This window comes from Culex pipiens, chromosome 2 (genome assembly GCF_016801865.2).
Source record: "Culex pipiens pallens isolate TS chromosome 2, TS_CPP_V2, whole genome shotgun sequence".
Lineage (NCBI taxonomy): Eukaryota > Metazoa > Arthropoda > Insecta > Diptera > Culicidae > Culex > Culex pipiens.
Window position 1 is genome coordinate 116,634,475 of NC_068938.1, and position 21,436 is coordinate 116,655,910.

At 43.1% G+C, this 21,436-nt stretch overlaps 1 protein-coding gene across 7 annotated transcripts in view; it reads right to left on the reverse strand.

Annotated features, from left to right (window-relative positions):
• Positions 1-21,436, reverse strand: part of LOC120424064 (probable ubiquitin carboxyl-terminal hydrolase FAF) — a 406,051-nt gene that overhangs the window by 66,589 nt on the left and 318,026 nt on the right. For all 7 annotated transcript variants that reach the window (XM_039588085.2, XM_039588080.2, XM_039588081.2 and 4 more), the window contains one exon: positions 10,768-11,027. In XM_039588085.2, the coding sequence (XP_039444019.1) occupies positions 10,768-11,027 (260 nt within the window). The remainder of the gene's footprint in view (positions 1-10,767; positions 11,028-21,436) is intronic.

A 21,436-nucleotide genomic window follows, 5' to 3' on the forward strand; every position in this document is an offset into this window, starting at 1 on the left:
CTTAAGTGATCAGAACTCGAGACAGGGTTGCCAGATCTTCAATGTTGTGGACTCGTTGGAAAGGTCTTTCGATTACCTTACCAACGATGGGTCGGATGCTGGATCCGGACATTGTTTACATACATTTAAGTGAGATCCGGCTACAAAAGAAGTACATAAATATCACTTAAGTGATCAGAACTCGAGACAGGGTTGCCAGATCTTCAATGTTTTAGACTCGTTGGAAAGGTCTTTCGACTACCTAACCAACGATGGGTCGGATGATGGATCCGGACATTGTTTACATACATTTAAGTGAGATCCGGCTACAAAAAAAGTACATAAATATCACTTAAGTGGTCAGAACTCGAGACAGGGTTGCCAGATCTTTAATGTTTTGGACTCGTTGGAAAGGTCTTTCGATTACCTTACCAACGATGGGTCGGATGATGGATCCGGACATTGTTTACATACATTTAAGTGAGATCCGGCTTCAAAAAAGTACATAAATATCACTTAAGTGGTCGTAACTCGAGACAGGGTTGCCAGATCTTCAATGTTGTGGACTCGTTGGAAAGGTCTCTCGATTACTTAATCAACGATGGGTCGGATGATGGATCCGGACATTGTTTACATACATTTAAGTGAGATCCGGCTACAAAAAAAGTACATAAATATCACTTAAGTGGTCAGAACTCGAGACAGGGTTGCCAGATCTTCAATGTTTTAGACTCGTTGGAAAGGTCTTTCGATTACTTAATCAACGATGGGTCGGATGATGGATCCGGACATTATTTACATACATTTAAGTGAGATCCGGCTACAAAAAAAGTACATAAATATCACTTAAGTGGTCAGAACTCGAGACAGGGTTGCCAGATATTCAATGTTGTGGACTCGTTGGAAAGGTCTTTCGTTTACCTTACCAACGATGGGTTGGATGCTGGATCCGGACATCGATTACGTACATTTAAGTGAGATCCGGCTTCAAAAAAGTACATAAATATCACATAAGTGGTCAGAACTCGAGACAGGGTTGCCAGATCTTCAATGTTTTGGACTCGTTGGAAAGGTCTCTCGATTACTTAATCAACGATGGGTCGGATGATGGATCCGGACATTGTTTACATACATTTAAATGAGATCCGGCTACAAAAAAGTACATAAATATCACATAAGTGGTCGTAACTCGAGACAGGGTTGCCAGATCTTCAATGATGTGGACTCGTTGGAAAGGTCTCTCGATTACTTAATCAACGATGGGTCGGATGATGGATCCGGACATTGTTTACATACATTTAAATGAGATCCGGCTACAAAAAAAGTACATAAATATCACTTAAGTGGTCAGAACTCGAGACAGGGTTGCCAGATCTTCAATGTTTAAGACTCGTTGGAAAGGTCTTTCGATTACCTAACCAACGATGGGTCGGATGATGGATCCGGACACTGTTTACATACATTTAAGTGAGATCCGGCTACAAAAAAAGTACATAAATATCACTTAAGTGGTCAGAACTCGAGACAGGGTTGCCAGATCTTCAATGTTGTGGACTCGTTGGAAAGGTCTTTCGATTACCTTACCAAGGATGGGTCGGATGATGGATCCGGACATTGTTTACATACATTTAAATGAGATCCGGCTACAAAAAAGTACATAAATATCACTTAAGTGGTTATAACTCGAGACAGGGTTGCCAGATCTTCAATGTTGTGGACTCATTGGAAAGGTCTTTCAATTACCTAACTAACGATGTATAACATGATGATGTTTGGTTACATAAAGTACATAAATATCACTTAAGTGGTCAGAACTCGAGACAGGGTTGCCAGATCTTTAATGTTTTGGACTCGTTGGAAAGGTCTTTCGATTACCTTACCAACGATGGGTCGGATGATGGATCCGGACATCGTTTACATACATTTAAGTGAGATCCGGCTTCAAAAAAGTACATAAATATCACTTAAGTGATCGTAACTCGAGACAGGGTTGCCAGATCTTCAATGTTGTGGACTCGTTGGAAAGGTCTCTCGATTACTTAATCAACGATGGGTCGGATGATGGATCCGGACATCGTTTACGTACATTTAAGTGAGATCCGGCTTCAAAAAAGTACATAAATATCACTTAAGTGGTCGTAACTCGAGACAGGGTTGCCAGATCTTCAATGTTTTGGACTCGTTGGAAAGGTCTCTCGATTACTTAATCAACGATGGGTCGGATGATGGATCCGGACATTGTTTACATACATTTAAATGAGATCCGGCTACAAAAAAGTACATAAATATCACTTAAGTGGTTATAACTCGAGACAGGGTTGCCAGATCTTCAATGTTGTGGACTCATTGGAAAGGTCTTTCAATTACCTAACTAACGATGTATAACATGATGATGTTTGGTTCAGGTTACTGCCATTTATTCATCTTCCGAAAATATGCGAAAACACATTTTTGAACTACTTATCGAAACTTCAAACAATTCAATAGCACCGTATGGGACCCTAAACCAAGTCGAATGCGACTGGTTTGGTCAAAATCGGTTCAGCCAGTGCTGAGAAAACTGAGTGACATTATTGGTCACATACACACACACATACACACACATACCCACACACATACACACACACACACATACACACAGACATTTGTTCAGTTTTCAATTCTGAGTCGATATGTATACATCAAGGTGGGTTTTCGAGCTTTAAATAAAAAGTTCAATTTTAGAGCAGGATTATAGCCTTACCTCAGTGAGGAAGGCAAAACTAGAATCAACGAATTTCAAGCAAAATTCTGAATTTTTAACAATTTTTACTAAAATATATATTAGGGTGGTCCAAATCCGAGCTTTTTCTGGGCTACCCTCTGCAATCAAAGATTGACCCATTACTACGCTAAATTCCAAATTTCAGCTCATTCTGACCACGGGAACCTCTCCCTCCAATCGCTTAAAGTTTGTATAGGAAAAATTGTCAAAATGTATGGAGAAAAGCAACTGTTTCAGTTTTTACCTGTGGAGGGCACAATAGTCGTCCATTCTTTATCAGTTCTTAGATGTAGGACCTTTATTAAATTTTGAAGAACTTTCCAATCCATATATTTTACCAATTAACTTTATATTTTTGGTTAAATGAAGTTCAAACTCACTAAATATGCCAAAATTCACTTCCAATTCATGTTTTGAAAGATTTCCATAGATTTTGAAAAGTTTAATGAAGAAAAATCAAAGTGTCTCATTGTTACCCATGGGCTGAAAGGAGTGGGGAACAATGAGACAGCCCTGGATTCTGGGTATATTTTAAATTTTGGCCAAACCTAATGAAAGGACATTGTAGCCCAACTAATGCCCTGTGAAATGACGAAAGAAATTTGGAGAAATATTAGTTTTTGTGTTAATGGCAGTCTATGAGCGAAAATGTAATTTTTAGTCATAATTTACTTTTACACCCCAGAATCAAATATGTATGAATAACTTTGCAAGGGAGCGTCCATAACCAAAGCCACTATTATGGCAGACGTGTATCTAGTAGACACACCTTTCCCCCAAATATGAGCCTGATTGGTTGAAACTACGTCTTGTGAGAGCCATTTTATAATTGTCCCCCGTGTCTCATTGATGACTACTCTACCCTAGTCACTCGTCGGTACCAGCAAGTAAGATTTTGCTCCGCTACCCAGTGAGAAAAATCGAGCCAAATCGGCTCGATCCTCGAGCCAAACTCGACTCGAGTCTCGACTCGACTCGACTCGATTTAGGCTCGAGTTTGGCTCGAGGATCGAGCGGGAATCGACTCGATTTGACACAAAAAACTCGAGCCAATCGAGCCAAGAAAACGTCAAACAACAGTGCCATCTGCCTTTGGTATTCTGAACTATACGAAGCGCCTCCTAGCGGATTATAGTGAAACTAATTTATGATTTTTATGCCGGATTTACCTAGGTAAACTGGAGCATCAAATGAAAACGGCGGATTGACTTTGCTAAGCCAATCAGCCCTTTTCATTGTTGGCACCAACTTTTTAGAATGTATTATTATTTTTATTTGAATCGTATTTAAATTTACATTTCATTTAACAAAATATGTTAATCATTATAATTAATTTAACGCCAGATTGCCTTCTTCTCTTCCGCGGTTGTCTTCTCTGCTTTGGAAGATTTTTCTTCCTCTTTGTCAGGTTCACGACCTCCTCAACGTCATCATCCAGCGTAACCACGTCATCATCCGTTGAGCATACTCTTGACTGATTCCTCCCCTTCGTGACAAGTTGCTTGAGTAATTCCTGCTCCGCTTTGCGATGCAGGATTTCCAGGTAAGGCTCGCGAATGGCCTCGACCAGCAGCTGTTAGCGTTCGCGGCCGTGCGGGTGACCAGCGCCAGCAGAGCTGCTCCGACGTAACCGGCGAGTTCGTCGTAGTCGATTGTCTGCTCGAGTTTGGTGATTTTCAGAATCTAAGCGCGCGCTTCGCGCTCCGGAGTTTCGAGCCAGATTTCCTGTTCAAAGCGACCGGAGCGACGCAGGGCCGGGTCGAGCGCATCCCGCCGGTTGGTAGCACCGATGACGAGCACCTTGTCACCTTCTTCGATTCGCAAAGGCCGTCCAAGCTGCATAGCAGCTGCGCAACGATTCGTCGTTCCATGTCCTTCTGCGCGGTGACGCGGTTCGCCGAGATGGCGTTGATATCGTCGAAGAAGAGTAGGCACGGCGAGAGGACCGCTGCCTGATTGAACACCTCCTGGATGTCCTGGATGCGTTGTTCCGACTTGCCGGAAACCCCCGCGACCAACCTTGTGGCCCCCTTTGCCTGCCTGCATTAGAGAAAAGAAAAAGGTGGTTAGGTTAATCTTGAAAAAAGTGGGTTTTTGGAAGTTCGATGAACTTACGCTCTCAGGACGGTGTAGTACTCGACGGCAAGCTCAGGCACTCTCGTCCGGGCGGACAGGCTGGGATTGCTGCGGAGTTCGGCGGTGACACTGGTGCTGAAGTACAGATGACGGAACGGTGACCGAGGGTTCGGGTTTGCGATTGATGGAAATCCGCTGACCAACTGTGGACTGATGCTGGCTCGCCGATTCCGTCGCTGACTTTGTCATCGACGACGACCTTCTTGGCAAGTTGCTTGAGTCGATCCTGATCCGTCTTGCGACGCTCGACCAGCAGCTGTTGGCGTTCGCGTTCGGGGAGCATTCGCTTGATTGCGGTTGTGACTGCTGCGACGTAACCGGGAGCTAGATTGGCGTTTTCGTCGTAGTCCATTTGAGGTTTTTGCAGATGATTTTCAGAATCTGAGCGCGCTTCCCGCTTCTGAATTCCGAGCGAGATGTCCTAGTCAAAGCGACCGACGCGACGCAGGGCCGGTTCAAGCGCATCCCGCCAGTTGGTGGCACCGATGACGAGCACCTCGTCACCGCTTTCGATTTGCGCCGTGCAAGCTACTTAGCAGCTGGGCAACGACTCTTAGTTCAATCTTAAGCTGACTAGCGGTAGCGTACGCAAACAACGTCTGCCCCGAGCACAAATCCACGCGGAGGCGGCACTCCGGGTGCTTCACGTGCAGCAAAAACTCGCGCAAAATTTTGGCCATTCCACCAACATCATCGAAGTACGTGTCCACCAGCTTGGAATCAAATCGCTTTGATCGCTCCGACCGACCTCCTCGGCCTGCCTGCACTAGAGAAGAGAAGAAGTTAGTCTTGAAAAAGTTGGTTTTTGGAAGTTCGATGAACTTACGCTTCCAGCACGGTGTAGTCCTCGACGGTAAATTGATAGTAGCCGATCCTCGGTGGTTTTCCTTCGCGGCCTGCTCGGGCACACTCGTCCGGGCGCACAAGCTGGGATTGCGGCGGAGTTCGGGGTATCACTGGTGCTAAAGTACGGCTGACGGAACGATGACCGGGAGTTCGGGTTGGCGATCGATGGGATCCCGCTGGTCAACTGGGGACTGCTGCTTGCTCGTGGTCCCACGGTTAGTGCTGATGGGCCGGTCTTTCCAAAGGACGGATGCGTCTGGACGAGACCGTGCGTGGTCTGGAAGCTGTTCTTGGCGGCGGGCAGGGAGTCGGTGATGTGCGAGTTCTTCTGTGTCTTCTGTGAAAGGGATAGAATTGTTAGTAGTTAGAACTAGTTAGTCATGTGTCCTTAAATAAGATTGTTGAAGGCTGTAGTATTGGTACTCCTTGTCGTCCTCGGAAAGCGTTTCTTCGACCAGGTCGTGACGTCACTTCTCATGCGTTCCTTCATGGACAGGTACGCTACAAACTGTTTGCCACTTTCGGTCATCACCCCGGATCATGGCCTGGAACATTTCCTCTATCCAGGCGGATGCGTTCTTGCCGATCGGAGCCGGATCTAGTTCGCACGGTACTTTCCGGTTGCCAAAATGAGCTGTCGCATGCTTCCTCGTCAGCGAATTGGCCGCTGAAACCCTGTGGCCGGTGGACTCGGATCCCCGTCGTCTTCGTCACTCCGAACCTCCGGCAGCTGTACCGGTACCATCGGCGTAATCAACAGCACCATCTTTTTAAGCTCCAGCGGCCGGCTTGGGTGTCTCGTTGCAAGTGGCCGTCACCTCCTGGTCTCTGCTCACGCTGGAGGAGCATTTGTTGGCCTGGCGCGACCGCGATCAGCGTTTTCCTGCTGCTGCCTTTTGCTGCCGGAAATCGTTGAGGTAGATTGGACGACTTAAGGTTGGTGCGGATCTTCCAGATCTCCCCCACGGAGAACGAGTGCGGAATTAGGCTTGTGTTGGAACTCATACAGCTTGTGTTGCTGTTTTCGCTCGACTCATCCGCCAACCCTGGATTGACCGATGTCACTTTCCCACCCGCATTCGTCGTCGTCGCTCCGCCCCAGTTGACCTTCTTCGCCTTCATCATCCGCACCGAATTGCCCTCATCCCTGTCGGACTCATCACTCAGACAGTAGCATGGATTCAGCAGCTGTGGTGCCCCAGTGTGGATTTTTGTATTGCTGCCGCAGCTGGCGCAGGTTCCAGGTGCTGTTGCACGTCGCATCTTGCTCCAAGAGCTTCTTGTCCTTTTCAATCTCCTGCCGCTAACGGTTCTCAGGCTGCTTGAACGAATCCAGCAAATCTTCGTCGTCCTTGATGGCACAGCCCGGTTGGGCATACGGATTGTTTACTCCTCCAACGCTTCCGGCAGAGCTGGTGATCATTGTGACTGATGGCGCTACCTCTGGTCGTCGTACTGGACGAAGTCGATCGTATCGGGGACGATTTGTCACTGCTGCAGCTGCTAGTCGCGGACGGGACGCTCGGATTGGAGGACAGCTGCAAATGGTTCGGAGGGGGAAGGTTCAGTCTTTACAGTGATGACGCCTCGAGATCGTTGGCCCTTGTGATCGACTGTGTTGAACCAGCTGACCGACGGTCCTGGCGAGATTCGGCGTGCTGGAAAAGATGCTCGTTCCAGGACCGCCCTAGGACAAAGTACTGATCGCCGACTACGACTATTGCTGCAAAAGGAAAGATCAAAATAAAATTGTCCGTCGGACGCAGATTCAAAAACATACCAGCTTGATCACGAAACAAATCTTCCCGATAAACACGCGGTCGCGAAGGAGCAAACAAAAACAATGAAATTTTTGCTAAGTCCGAGTTTGACAGCTCAAAAAAGTACATGCGACACCTACACTTGAAAAATAGAACTAAGTTGGCTCGAGTAGCTCGAGTGGACCTTTCACTGGGTACGAGCATGTATCAAAAGCCTCACCAAATTTTAGTTTGATCAGAAAGTGTTGGTTTCAATTTTGCACTTTTTTGTGCACAATTGGGTCTTAAAATGAAGTTTAAATTTGTGATATGATTGCTCATAACGATAAAGTTTATTTTTCTGAGTACAATGACCCTTTGAACGACCAAAAAGGATTTAAAATGGATTTTAAGGTGAAGCCGTTGATCATCACTCTAAAATGCTCTGCACTGAATTCAATTTAACGAATTTCTGCACCAAATTGAATTAGCCCTGAGATCACTGCCCTGGAGAAATCCCCAGCAGCTTCCGCCATACGAAGACCGCTGTCAGCTCATGCACCTCGACTCACTTCAGCTGCGTCGTGACCTGGCCCGTGCATTGACTGCCTCAGATGTACTAACTGACAGAATTGACTGCCCCTCTCTTCGCGAAAAGATCAACGTAACAACACCTGCCCGCCAGCTACGCCATACGCCAATCGTGCAGATCCCTTTTCGACGTACAAACTACAGCGCCAATGGAGCTGTAGTCGGACTGAAGCGAGCCTTCAATAAAGTGTCCACTGTTTTTGATGTTAGTTTGTCCCGCGATGTGTTAAAGTCTAAGTTTTTATCAGTGTTGAGACGATTGTATTAGTTGGTAGTTTTAGTATTAGGTTCATTTGGGCAAAAAGTGCCTGTTGAGGAATAAATAAACCAGCATGTTCCAGTTGTTGCCTTCTTGAAGTCGCTGAAGGTATTTTTGGTATAAGTCAAATGTGTTTCAAAATTTATATAATTTTGTGGTACAATCATTGACGTCCTAGTTGGCTATCATTGATTAATGACGATTTCCATAACTTTACAAGGAATGGGATAATCGTTACCAAAAAGTATCAGCATGTGTAGGGCACTATTCTCAACAACTTTTAGAAGGAATTTTGTAAAAATATTGATAGCGACTCAAAATGTATATCTTTGAACGAAAAATCAAGGAAATGATTCACGTTAATTGAATTTTAAAAAAATAACTTCATGGTCCTTCTTGACATAAAAGGTCCTATTTGACAGCTCGTTTCAATCGGACCATAGTTGATCAATCGAAAAAAAATGTTGTCTTGTCAATATTTTTTTGCATTAAAATAAAAAAAAAACAGTGATTAGAAATGGTTTTTAACCGTGTTTTTTACCGTTGTACATATAAATTGACATAGGGCTTTAGTACCCAGTTGTGGTGGAATACTAATATACAAAAATGGGCAATGTTCATTAAGATATAATTTTTTAAAAATAAATTCTGGGTTTTCCGACGCACCACGCGCAAAAAAGAAAATGACAAAAATGGAAAAAATCAACATTTTCACAAATTTGGGATAACGGGAAAAAATCGACTTTTTTCACTAAAACTGCAATAACTTCAAAATTTCAGCGATGACCTACACATATTCAGCAATTCCCCACGAAAACAGCATGATTTGAAAAAAAAGTTCTCCGATCGGGCTCAAAATTTTTCTGGGGGATCCTTGGTCGAAATAATTACATCCATATTTTTTTGTTTGGCCATTAGGGTGACCTACGCCGTGTTAGGGTGGTCCGAAAAATGGCATTTTTTGTCGATTTTCGCAAAAACCACTTTTTTCAAAAAATCATATCCCCGCGCCATTTCATCCGATTTTAGCTGTCTTAGACGCAAAAGAAAGGTGATTAGTTTGGCTATTTGAGAAAAATAGTAAAAAGTTTCGAAAATCTAACTTTACATTTGAAAAGGTCATATGAAAACTAAAAATGCTGTTTTCAAGGTCTCGGGACCAAAGAGCCTATGTCTGAATATATTTTTATCGAATTCCTCGGAAAATTTCACATAATATATCAAAAAATGGTGAAGTTATGTTTTCGATACTCTGAGATACGATTTTTTGAAAATAAAAACTAGGTTTTTCGACGCGCCACGCGCAAATATCGAAAAATGACGAAAACGGGAAAAAATCCATAACGATAACTTAAAAATTTCAGCGATTCAATGCGCGGTGGTAACCAACACGTTGTTGATGTCCTCAGGTGCCTCAGGTGCCCACCAGGTGCCGTTCAAGCGGAGTGAAACCCCACAAAATGTGATGCAAAACCTGAAGTAGCAGTCTGAAATTATTTGTGTTTTATAAATAAACTCATCAAAAATACACATTTCAGTAAATAATGCAAATAATTATTTCAATATATTTTTTGTTGTTGTTTCAACTAGATCACTAGTCTCAAATTGAAAAAAACGGAATTATTTCAACAAAAAAACATCGTTGTTTCAACAAAAATCGGATTTGAACGCACTTTCTGTCAAAATTTAATCAACAAAAATGAGAGTAGACTCAACAAAAATACCGCTTTAATGCAACAAAATGTACGGATTTGAAACAACAAAATTCCAGAGTTGAATCAATGCAAAGTTTTTGTTGATTATATTCAACAAAATATTTTGTTGAATCAAACCTTGTACAGGCTGATTCTACAAAACATTTTTCTGCGTGCTTGCATTTTCCCATGTTTGCGCGTGGCGCGTCGAAAACCCTAAAATTTTTCAAAAAATCGTATCTGAGAGAATTGAAAACATAACTTTACCATTTTTTGATAAATTATGTAAAATTTCCTGAAGAATCAGGTAAAAATATTTTCAGGCATAGGATCTTTGGTCCCGAGACCTTCAAAACAGCATTTTAAGTTTTCATACAACCTTTTCAAATGTTAAGGTAGATTTTTGAAACTTCTTACTATTTTTCTCCGTGCAGATAGCCAAACTAATCACCTTTCTTTTGCGCCTAAGACAGCTGAAATCGGATGCAATGGCGCGGAGATATGATTGTGGTTTTTGCGAAAATCGACGAAAATTGCCATTTTTCGGACCACCCTAGCACGGCGTAGGACACCCTAATGGCCAAACAAAAAAATACGGGTCTTATTATTTCGGCCAAGGAACCCCCAGAAAATTTTTATTTTTTTATTTCGAATCATGCTGTTTTCGTGGGGAATTGCTGTATGGTTAAAATACCCTATTTCTAATTGGCTTCGACAGAACTTTGATTCAGGACTTTTATTATTATTTGTTTCACTTACCTAACTCGGTTGAAAAGATACTCATCACATTCTGGAGTCAAGGGCATTAAAGACTCAGAGGCTACATGTGAATCAATATAGATATTAGCTTTGATGGGTGAAGTATGGTCAGAGCTTTGGCATCGGCTTGATACGTCACAAGATCGAATTAAATGCGATACAACTTGGTGCAGTTTGCTCAGATCTGGATACTGATATTTAATTTGAGGCCCAGGCCCTTCATCGAGTGCAACTTTCATAAAGATGGCAGGAACGTTTAGCTAAAATGGAAAAAAAGTCTGAGGAAGTTATGTGGGGAGGGGGCGACATAAACTTTCAAACTATTACGGTGTATTATATAAAGTAAATGCCATTAGCTAAAAAGTTTTGCAAAAATAAAATCAAGCAAAACAATGGTAATGAGCCAATGTGAGCTTGTACACAAAAATGTTTCCTGCTCACATTATTGTCCATCTTTCTAAAGGTACACGCCGCGCGGCATTTCAGAATGTGCCGTAATCATTATTAACAGCAATTTTCTGCACTTTTTGTGCTGGCAACAATGCCATGCGATTCGAAAAAGAAGAACAACACAAACAAAACACGCGTATGGGATTTGACAGCCCGTATTTGCCGAAAGTGCGGCGCGCCGATCGAGGCAGGATTGTCTCGTGTCTTTTTGAGCAATACGCGCAATACACAGAAAAAAAAGTTGACTTTTGGAATGTTGAAAATTTGGTAGGTTGAATATTACCTCTTTTTATGATTAATATTACATAAAAAATGTGTAAAAATGTGAACCTGATGAATATTCATCAAAAACTGATGAAAATTCATCATTTTCTGGGGTAGAATTAATCATTTTTTTTGCCACAAAATCTGTCACCATTTCCTGATGAATATTACCATCATTTTTTTTTCTGTGTAGCTTGTCTCAAAAAACACGAAGTCGAAGAGATCAATAGGCTCAGTTCTCAAATGATAGTGTTCCATGGGCGTTTTTTTTAATAATTAAAAAAATGAGTGTGCTATACAACCCACGGCATAAGGGAATGTTAGTAAAAACCTATCTAAAGTGCGCAGGGACCCCTACGTCACCTTAGTGGTATAGATGTTTGTAGGGAGGGTTTGGACTCAATGTTAGTAGCAGAGGTAGAACCCTATAATATACCCCGAAAGGTTTTTGAATGCTGTTTGTTCGATGATTTGGCTGTATGTACATCTGTTCTCTGTAGAAATAGTGCTTAAACTGTTGAAAAGTTGTGAAAAATACTCGTCGGCTTAACTAGGGTATTCATAATCGTAAAAGACCCTTTGTCGAAAAAAACTATATTTAGTTTTACTTTACCTCTTTATTTAGTTTGTTTGTTGTTTATTATTTGATAGACAACCATGCCAGATATACAGACACCAACTGGTGTCAAACGAACGGGGTCGCTTTTTAGTTTGACATCCCTTTTTCACGGAGTTCACACACAATATCAAACGTTTGTTTTGATAGTTTGCGTGAGTGCCGTGTAAAAAGTGACAAATCGTCACTTTTTAGTTTGACTTTGACCAACCAACGCGGTACAAACTAAAAATGTGTCAAATGAAAAAGTGACCAGCCACCGGGGGTTGAGTGTACCTCCGAATCGTAAAAAGTTTCTTACACGTGTTTCTGGGGACCCCAAACTCCATGCACAACCTCTAGTTGAGCTTGCGCAGAAATTTTGTTGGTGTTATCTAGATTAGAGTGGGGCAAAGGTGCGCACCTAATGACAATCGTTCTGTCACCGATGACCATACAATATTTTGGATTCGTTGTATATACCGTCAGTAGGGGTGACTATGGGTCAAAAAACAATACAACTCTCGTAATTTCTTAGTACCAAATTAATTTAAATAACATCGAAAACCTTTCAACGTAGATTTGTTCTTTGATAGTTTACTAACATTTTCCCAAAATATGGTGGATTTTGATGAACACTACCTTAAATGACAATAGTTTGAAAATTGATCCAATCTCAACCCCTGACATTGGGTCAAATGAAACAAAAATTATGCTCAAATACAACGATATGGTAAAAACAAGTCATCCAACAGTTGTAACCAGTGTGAGTGTTGTGTACAATAATTGATGTGACTCGTCGCGAATTTTGTGTTAAATTATTTAAATGTAAATTATTGTGCCAAGAAGACGTTGTGTTTGTCGACGGGAAGTTACCAGGACGACGCCCAGCAAGCAAGAAACCCGAAGCTGGAAGCCCCACACCGTGCGTCGTTACCGCTAGTCACCACCAGGAGCGCTGCTGCATATCATCGCATGGGCGGCCATTGGGGGTGGTGAATGTGCGTAATCCTTGAGGATGACAGGATGAGGAGGAGATGGGTTGGCGCGTAAGAGGTCAGGGGTTCGGGATTTTGACCCGACCGTTGCTCGGTCATTAAGTCCGGATATCGAGAAGTGGAAGGTTGTCGGCAAGTACAACCGTTACCCGCGAAGACCAGTGTTGGAGAAGTAAATCCTTGAAGGATTGGGAAGTGCCCGGAAGAGCTACATCCGTGGCCGTGACGAGACAGCAGGAGCTGCTCGTGTGATTTGGACATCCAGGTATGACCGGAAAACCCCCAGGAAAATACCCGAACAAACCCCAAGCCTGACAATACCCTAACCGCCATTTTGAATCCCTCATCCAGGACCCCTTTGTGTTCCTTTGTGTTCCTTTGTTCACTGCGTGAACAACGATCGGTTTCACCCCGGCCGTGCGACATCCGGCCCGGTGAACCACCCGTACGAACCGTCAGCGTCTCGCTGGACAGTGTTCGACCGCCAGGCCGTTACCGTTTCAACCGCGAACCCTAACCCCGGACTGTTCCGACGGAGTCCTCGGACACCGTCGAAGCCTGTTGCACGTCACCAAGCACAGGAAGGGCGCGGACGGCAGGCGAGGGTCCTTGAAGGCTGCAGCCGAAGCGTCGGAGGGTCCATCCGACTGACGTAGAAGCCACCCCCTTGGCAGAGCGCCGGAGGAGCGTCGACGACAGCAGGAAGGAGCAGCGACGACGGCAGAGCGGCGAGAACGGGGCCCCGAACGTGTGCACCGGAAGTGCGAAGAGAGGAAGAGGACGTGTGAGGTAGGAGTAGTTGATAAGGAAGTGGGACGGGACGTATGAGCTAGTGGAAGTTTGGAAGGGATTCCCGGAATAAATCGTCGACTGTGCACGAAATAAAAGTAGTTTCCCTTAGGTAAATGCGGTGTTTTCTTGGTTTTTGAGTAATTTCGAGCGTCACGCCGACCCTGGGTATTTTAAGGGAGAGTCCCATCGGTTTTGTACGCCCTGACACCGGAAGCACATCTCTTACAAGGTTAGTTCACTTCGAGTATGGACTGGGAGTGAACACCAGTTGTTATACAGTGTTTCTTGTTCGAGGGAATCGTATTGATATGCTATACCCAAGTAGTAAGTAAAACATCGCTTTTTATAGTTTTTGTGGATCAATTGCTCCACTAGCGTTTTTATACGTTAATTATTCAACAAGTGTCATACAATTTGGTCAATTGTTTACATTTCTATCAAAAAAACATTATTCAACATGGTTGTATAACACAAATGCCAAATCTAGCAACGGATTACGAGTAGTTCATTTTGAAGTTTATTCTGACTTAAATGAAACATGCTTGTAGAATTGGAAAAGCATGCAAATGACATTTGCAGACATGATGTTTCATTTCAGTTTGCTAAACATGTAAGCAAGTTGTTTATGTGTAGTTCGCGTTCGTGTTTTAAAAACCGAGCAAGAACATGTTGCCGAAACAAGCACATATATTTCTAAAAAAAGAAACAGCTAATGTTCAAAGGAAGTTTTGACAAACTGTTAGTGAATTTGGTAAAACCTAGATGACCGCAGACTTCTTATTGGCGTTTAAGTCTGCTCATCCAACAGAACGCCTCGTGTATACAATGTTTGAAGTAGAGATTTTTAAACATTTGGGTTGTTTTCGAGCAGTTCCAACAAAAATATTAGAAAAATGATTTTTCGAGAGGTCATTTTTGGCCAAAAACGAACCTCAACTTTAGACAGCTGCCAAAAAACAGGATTTGTTCAAGGAACGAGATTTTTTCAGCGAAGTATTCTTAAGATGTCCCCTACACAACCCTTTTAACAGAATTTAGTTTCATTGAGAAGAACCTGAGAAATGGTAAAATCCGTAAAAATCACTTTGATCCAATCTCACCCCACACCCAATGTCACCCCCTCAGTTTTGTGAATCTTATTTTGTAAATTTCAAATAAGGGTCATTCCATCTCAAGCGGAACAGCATTTGAAAATTACCATCTCCTATTCTGCTCAAATTTGGCAGAGCTGTTGAGACTATCAAAACATGCAAAAATCCCGAATTTCATCCAAATCGGACTACCCCCTCCATTTTTGTACCCTCCCGAAAAATCGACTTTTTGACGATTTTTGAGCGAAACCCATATCTTCAAACGACGATAAATCAGGAACCACAAATCTTAAAGGGTCGGTCTCAGACTCAATTTTGAAGGGAATTGGACGTAGAATCCATTTCCTCGATCAAAACTTAAATTAAAATATTTTTCTACCTGTATTGCGCAATTGAAAACTTGAAATGGCCGTATCTCAAAACAGCCCTATTTATTTTTTAAATTTGACCTCACCATTGTATTCTCCAGCCAATTTTACATAAGAATCACTTATCGACAGAAAGGAATATGTTTCGTTCCAGAGATATCGAATTTTAATGTTTTAAGTATTTGATATTACCTACATCAGCTACACTCGCCGCATCTGCTATAAGCACTCAGTCGTGCTGATCAATAATTACTACCTGGTGTTCTGTAAGATGAATTATTTTTATAATTTTATACGATTTTGAGATGATCAATACCTTGAACGATTTTTTGTTTAAGGAATATTTATTGGGTAATTTTTAATGCACTGCACCATATTAAGTGAAATTTGAACTTTCATTATTTATTTGCAAATGCTAAGAGTTTTAACAATACAATTTTCAAAAAATTATCATTATTTATCTATAATTTTTGTATTTTTCCTAATTTCCCATTTCTTCACACATTATCAAATTATTTATTTTATTTCTTCTTTTATTTGAAGCGAGAACAAATGTAGAGCTGGCTGTAGTAGATGAAATAATTCTCATGGGTCATAGAGCTTCTGCCGAGGCTTCTGCCATGTGCGGTAGCGAAATAGTGCCATTCAGCAAAAACCCCAAAATCTGTCTTACGGGTTGAAAGATTGATCATATTAAACCGATTTTTTTATATTGTGAGCCAGTTTCATCTGAATATTTTTTTTCAATTCTGGTACATTTAATTTAAATAAAAACAAAACCATATACGTCTGATACATGTGGACATCAGCTGTATCGTTTTCCAAGATTTCGAAATGATTGATAAACAAAAAAAGATTATTGTTCGGACGGTGTCGAAATCAACACAATTGAATTTGATCTTCATCAGGTAATAAATCAGATTAATCTTTGTGATTTTCTTACATATTTCAGTTATATACTTTTCAAAAAAAAATCCTCCTTAGAGTTTTATTCTTGTTAATTCATATTTTTTAACACGATAATGTATCGTACACATTTTCTTAAGTGTTACTTACAAGATCAATTGCAATTTTCTGCTAGCTCTGCGGGAATTCCATTCTGCCCTGTATTGCGTGTCGTTCTTGCTCTGTACAGTGGGCTAATTAGCTAATGATTATTTGAGATGAAATATTATTTCAAAAAATAACAAGGTAGCGGTTATTGATCACCGCGCCCGAGTGCTTGTGCAGATGCGGCGAATTAAGCTAATTTAGGTAATCTTAAATACTTAAAACTTTGAAATTCGATATCTCTGGAACGAAGCATATTCGTTTCTGTCGATAAGTGATTCTTACGTAAAATTGGACGGGGAATACGATGGTGAGGTCAAATTTAAAAAATAAATAGGGCTGTTTTGAGGTACGGCCATTTCAAGTTTTCAATTGCGCAATACAGGTAGAAACCATATTTTAATCTAAATTTTGATCACGGAAATGGATTCTACGTCCAATTTCCTTCAAAATTGAGTCTAAGACCGACCCTTTAAGATTTGTGGTTCCTGAGTTATCGTCGTTTGAAGATAGGGGTTTCGCTCAAAAATCGCCAACAAGTAGATTTTTTGGGAGGGTACAAAAATGGAGGGGGTGGTCCGATTTGGATGAAATTCGGGATTTTTGCATGTTTTGATAGTCTCAACAGCCTTGCCAAATTTGAGCAGAATCGGAGATGGTAATGTTCAAATTTGCATTTTTTCTTGCACACTTCAGGTGGAATGACCCATATTAGATCAAAATGGCCCAAAAGTGACTTTTTCCAATAACTTTCACAAACTTAATTTTTTTCACTTTTGTTCGTTTTCGATAGTGGACTGTAATTTTTTGCACAAACTCTTCCGGCGGACTTGGGAACCACTTTCACTTTATCGTGAGCACAAAAGAAAACACATTTTTCTCTCCTTAACTTCAATTTAGCAACTAATTTTAAATTTAATAGTTTGTTCCGAAAAACTCGCGATCCGCGGCGGCGACTTCTGTCCGATCACTTCGGCTGCTTGCGGCGAACTTGCTTGGTCCTCGACTAGACGCTTCCACGAACGATCGCGCAACTCCTCCGTTTTCGCGCCAAAAAACTCTCCACACGCGGGTGCGTTCGTTGCGTCGTTCTCTCCTTCTCTCTCGTTCGCGCTTCGTCGCTAACGACGCGCTGTTGCCACCTTCGTCATTGTCGATCGCAGTAGTCGGGGGGTGCGACACCGCTCAAACAAAAAATCTTCTTCGGGCTGACAAGTTTCAGCCCGAACAACTTTATTTTTTTTTTTAAATACCGTCAGTGGGGGTTACTATGGGTCAAAAAATGATACATCTCACGTAATTTCTTAATAACAAAAACAATATAAATAATATCGAAAATCTTTCAACGTAGATTTGTTCTTAGATAGTTTACTAACATTCTCCCAAAATATGGTGGGCTTTGAACACTACCTTAAATGCCAACAGTTTGAAAATTGACCCGATCTCACCCCTTAGAGGGGGTGACATTGGGTCAAATGAAACTAAAATTATGCTCAAATACAACGATATGGTAAAAACAAGTAATCCGTCAGTGTTTCTTGTTCGAGGGAATCGTATTGACACGCTACAATGTTTGAAGTGGAGATTTTCAAACATTTGGGTAGTTTTCGAGCAATTCTAACAAAAATATTAGAAAAATGATTTTTCGAGAAGTCATTTTTGGTCAAAAACGTACCCCAAATTCAGACATCTGCCAAAATAACAGGATTTGTTCTAGGAACGAGATTTTTTCAGCGAAGTCATTTTAAGATGTCCCCTACACAACCCTTTTAACAAAATTCAGTTTCATTGAGAGATTTATCGTGCCCTTACAGTCCTTCGACTTCCAGCGTGCAGCCATGCCACTGGTTTGCCTTACACGGAACGACTTCTCATATTGCTGCCTTGTCATCACCGGGACGCATGTTATATGGTCGTAAGGAAGCCCCCAAACGCTCTGACGCAGTCGCGTTCCCAGCCAGCGACCAGCACAGCCGTCCCGGACCTGCGTTCAGATGTCGTGAGGGGGTCTTCCAACCTACTTTCAGAGGCCAGTATCCAATCACCAGCTCGAATGACTGTTTCGACCTTGACATTTTCTCGGATTCTAGCCAAAGTCCTGAACCAGGTCGTGACCCAAACCAAGACAGCCACCTGACGATACGACCATCACCGGGACGCACGGTATACGGCACTATGGAAGCCCCCGATCACTCCGTCACAGTCGAGTTCCCAGCCAGCGGCCAGCACAGCCGTCCCGGTCCTGTGTTCGGAGATCGAGAGGGGGTCTTCCAAGCCGCCCCCACAGGCGAGTACCGTTCAAATCAAGTGACTTCTTGCTCTGAAAATTCTTCCGCTTTCAGTTCTCGGCCGAGTACAAGTCACCAGCATGACAGAGCTGCCCGTGAGCCTTTCACGGAATCGCAGGCTCCCACCCCGCCTTCGTCAACAGACACCAATGCTAGTGGAACGTGTCAGCAGATCCGGTTCTACTACCAGAACGTACGAGGATTAAAAAGTAAAGTGGACGAGTTTTTCCTGAATTGCCTTGATTGCGACTACGACGTCATTATGCTGACCGAAACCTGGCTGGACGACTCAATAAATGCTGTGCAGCTGTTTGGAAATGCTTTTGAAGTGTTTTCTACTCATCGCAACGCCGGAAACAGCCACCGTACCGTGGGTGGCGGTGTACTCATAGCTGTCCGGAAGTCCTTGGATTCGACTGTATGCGCTGAAGCTGCTGCTGTTAATCTAGAACAAATCTTCGTCAAAATTCAGCTGAAGACGCAGAAGGTTTTTGTCGGCTGTTTCTATCTACCTTCCGAAAAACGCTACGAACATCAATTGGTAGAGGATCACATAACCTGCATTGAATCCGTTGCTGGACTCGCTGATCCAAGCGATTACATTGTGGTCGCCGGAGATTACAATCAGTCCAATCTGGTTTGGAAGGCGCTATCCGGCAATCGCTCGTTCGCCGACCCCCTGCACACGCACACGCGCTTTCGGATGGAAAAAACAACACATGAAGTGCTAATCGATGGTGTCGCTAGAAACAGCTTGCATCAATGCAATCTCGTACCCAATCATCAGAACAGAATCCTTGACCTTATCTTCATCAGTGATGGCGCTGAACGCACTGCAGTGTCTGAAGCGAACGACTCTCTAGTTCCTCTAGATAGGTATCACCCTGCACTGGTTTTCAATCTCTCCGCTGTTTTGGACGCAGAATTCGAAGACGTTCACGACCCCCTCGATCTGAACTTCCGGAAGACAGACTTCAGCGAGCTGATTCGGAGCTTGGAAAACACTGACTGGACAAGTGTTTTAGGATCTTCAGATGTTGATGCAGCAGTTGATATCTTCGGATCTGTCGTACGAGAACTTCTCGCGAGGCACACCCCCTGCCGGCGACCTCCTCGAAAACCGGCTTGGAGCAACGCGAGTTTGCGCGAACTCAAAAGGCAACGAGCTGCTGCCCTCGAGCGATACACCCAGCACCGCGGACCGATTACACAAGCTGTGTTTAAAGCTGCCAGCTCCCGATACAAATCTTACAACAAGCGCTGCTACAAAAGCTACATCCGAAAAACACAAGAAAATCTTCGCCGCAACCCGTCGCAGTTCTGGTCCTTTGCAAAATCTAAATATCAAGAAAATGGACTGCCCTCTACTATGGTTTTAGGAGAGACTGTAGCCAAAACGAACGCCGAAAAGTGCACCCTTTTCGCCCAACACTTTGCATCTGTTTTTCAACAACCTGGTCCAGCACCTGCCTCTGAACAGCATCTGGAACTGGTACCGCGCGACGTAGTGGACATCGATGTTTTCGTCGCTTCAAGGACATGTTAAAACGTGCATCGCTGAAACTAAAGTCGTCGAACGCGCCAGGACCTGACGGCATCCCATCGGTAGTGCTCAAGCGCTGTTTCGAACAACTGTCGGAGCCGCTTTTGAAAATTGTGAACCTGTCCTTGCAAAAATCCAAGTTTCCAACTGCGTGGAAGAAATCAGTGATGTTTCCGGTGTTTAAAAAGGGTGCAAAACGATTGATTGGGAATTACAGAGGAATCACTTCTCTCTGCGCTGGATCGAAGTTTTTAGAAATTGTTGTTGGTGAAGTCATCTCTTTCAATTGCCGCAGCTTCATCTGTCCCGAGCAACACGGATTTATGCCAGGAAGATCTGTCACTTCAAACCTGATGGAATTTACAAACTTCTGCATCGAGAATATTGCGGCGGGTCGACAAGTAGATGCAGTTTACACTGATTTGAAGGCAGCTTTTGACCGCTTGGACCATACCATCGTGCTCCAGAAACTTGCTAAGCTCGGATTCTCATCTCGCATGTGTCGCTGGCTGGAATCATTCCTCAAAGAACGGATAATCCAAGTAAAGATTGGTACATCGCTGTCAGCCGAGTTTTCTAACGGATCGGGTGTCGCACAAGGAAGCAACCTTGGCCCACTTGTGTTCACTGTGTTCTTCAACGACTCCAACGCCCTTTTTGTCGACAAATGCAAGCTCCTGTATGCTGACGACTGCAAAATTTTCTTGGCCATCGACAACCTCGCTGATTGCTACGGTCTTCAGTCTCGCCTCGACAAGTTCTCTAACTGGTGTGACGTGAACCGCTTGGAACTCAGCGTGCAGAAGTGCACAACTATTTCCTTTCACCGAAAAACAAGGCGCGAAGTGTTTTCGTTTGATTACTCGCTAGGTGGGCACGTGCTCGAGCGGCTCGAAGTCGTGAAAGACCTTGGGGTCCTACTTGACGAAAAGCTTAGCTTCCGGGAGCATCTATCAGCAATAGTAGACAAGGCTTATAGACAGCTCGGGTTTCTGTTCTGAATGGCGCGTGAATTCGATGACCCGCTCTGCCTTCGGTCGTTGTACTTTGCCTTGGTCAGGTCCCATTTGGAATATTCGTCTGTAATCTGGTCTCCTTATCATCAAAACTGGATTGACCGTATCGAGAGAATCCAGAAGAAGTTCGTGTGGTACGCCTGCAGAAAAATGCCCTGGAACGACCCTACACGACTGCCGAGCTACGAAGCACGCTGCAACCTGCTTGGCATCG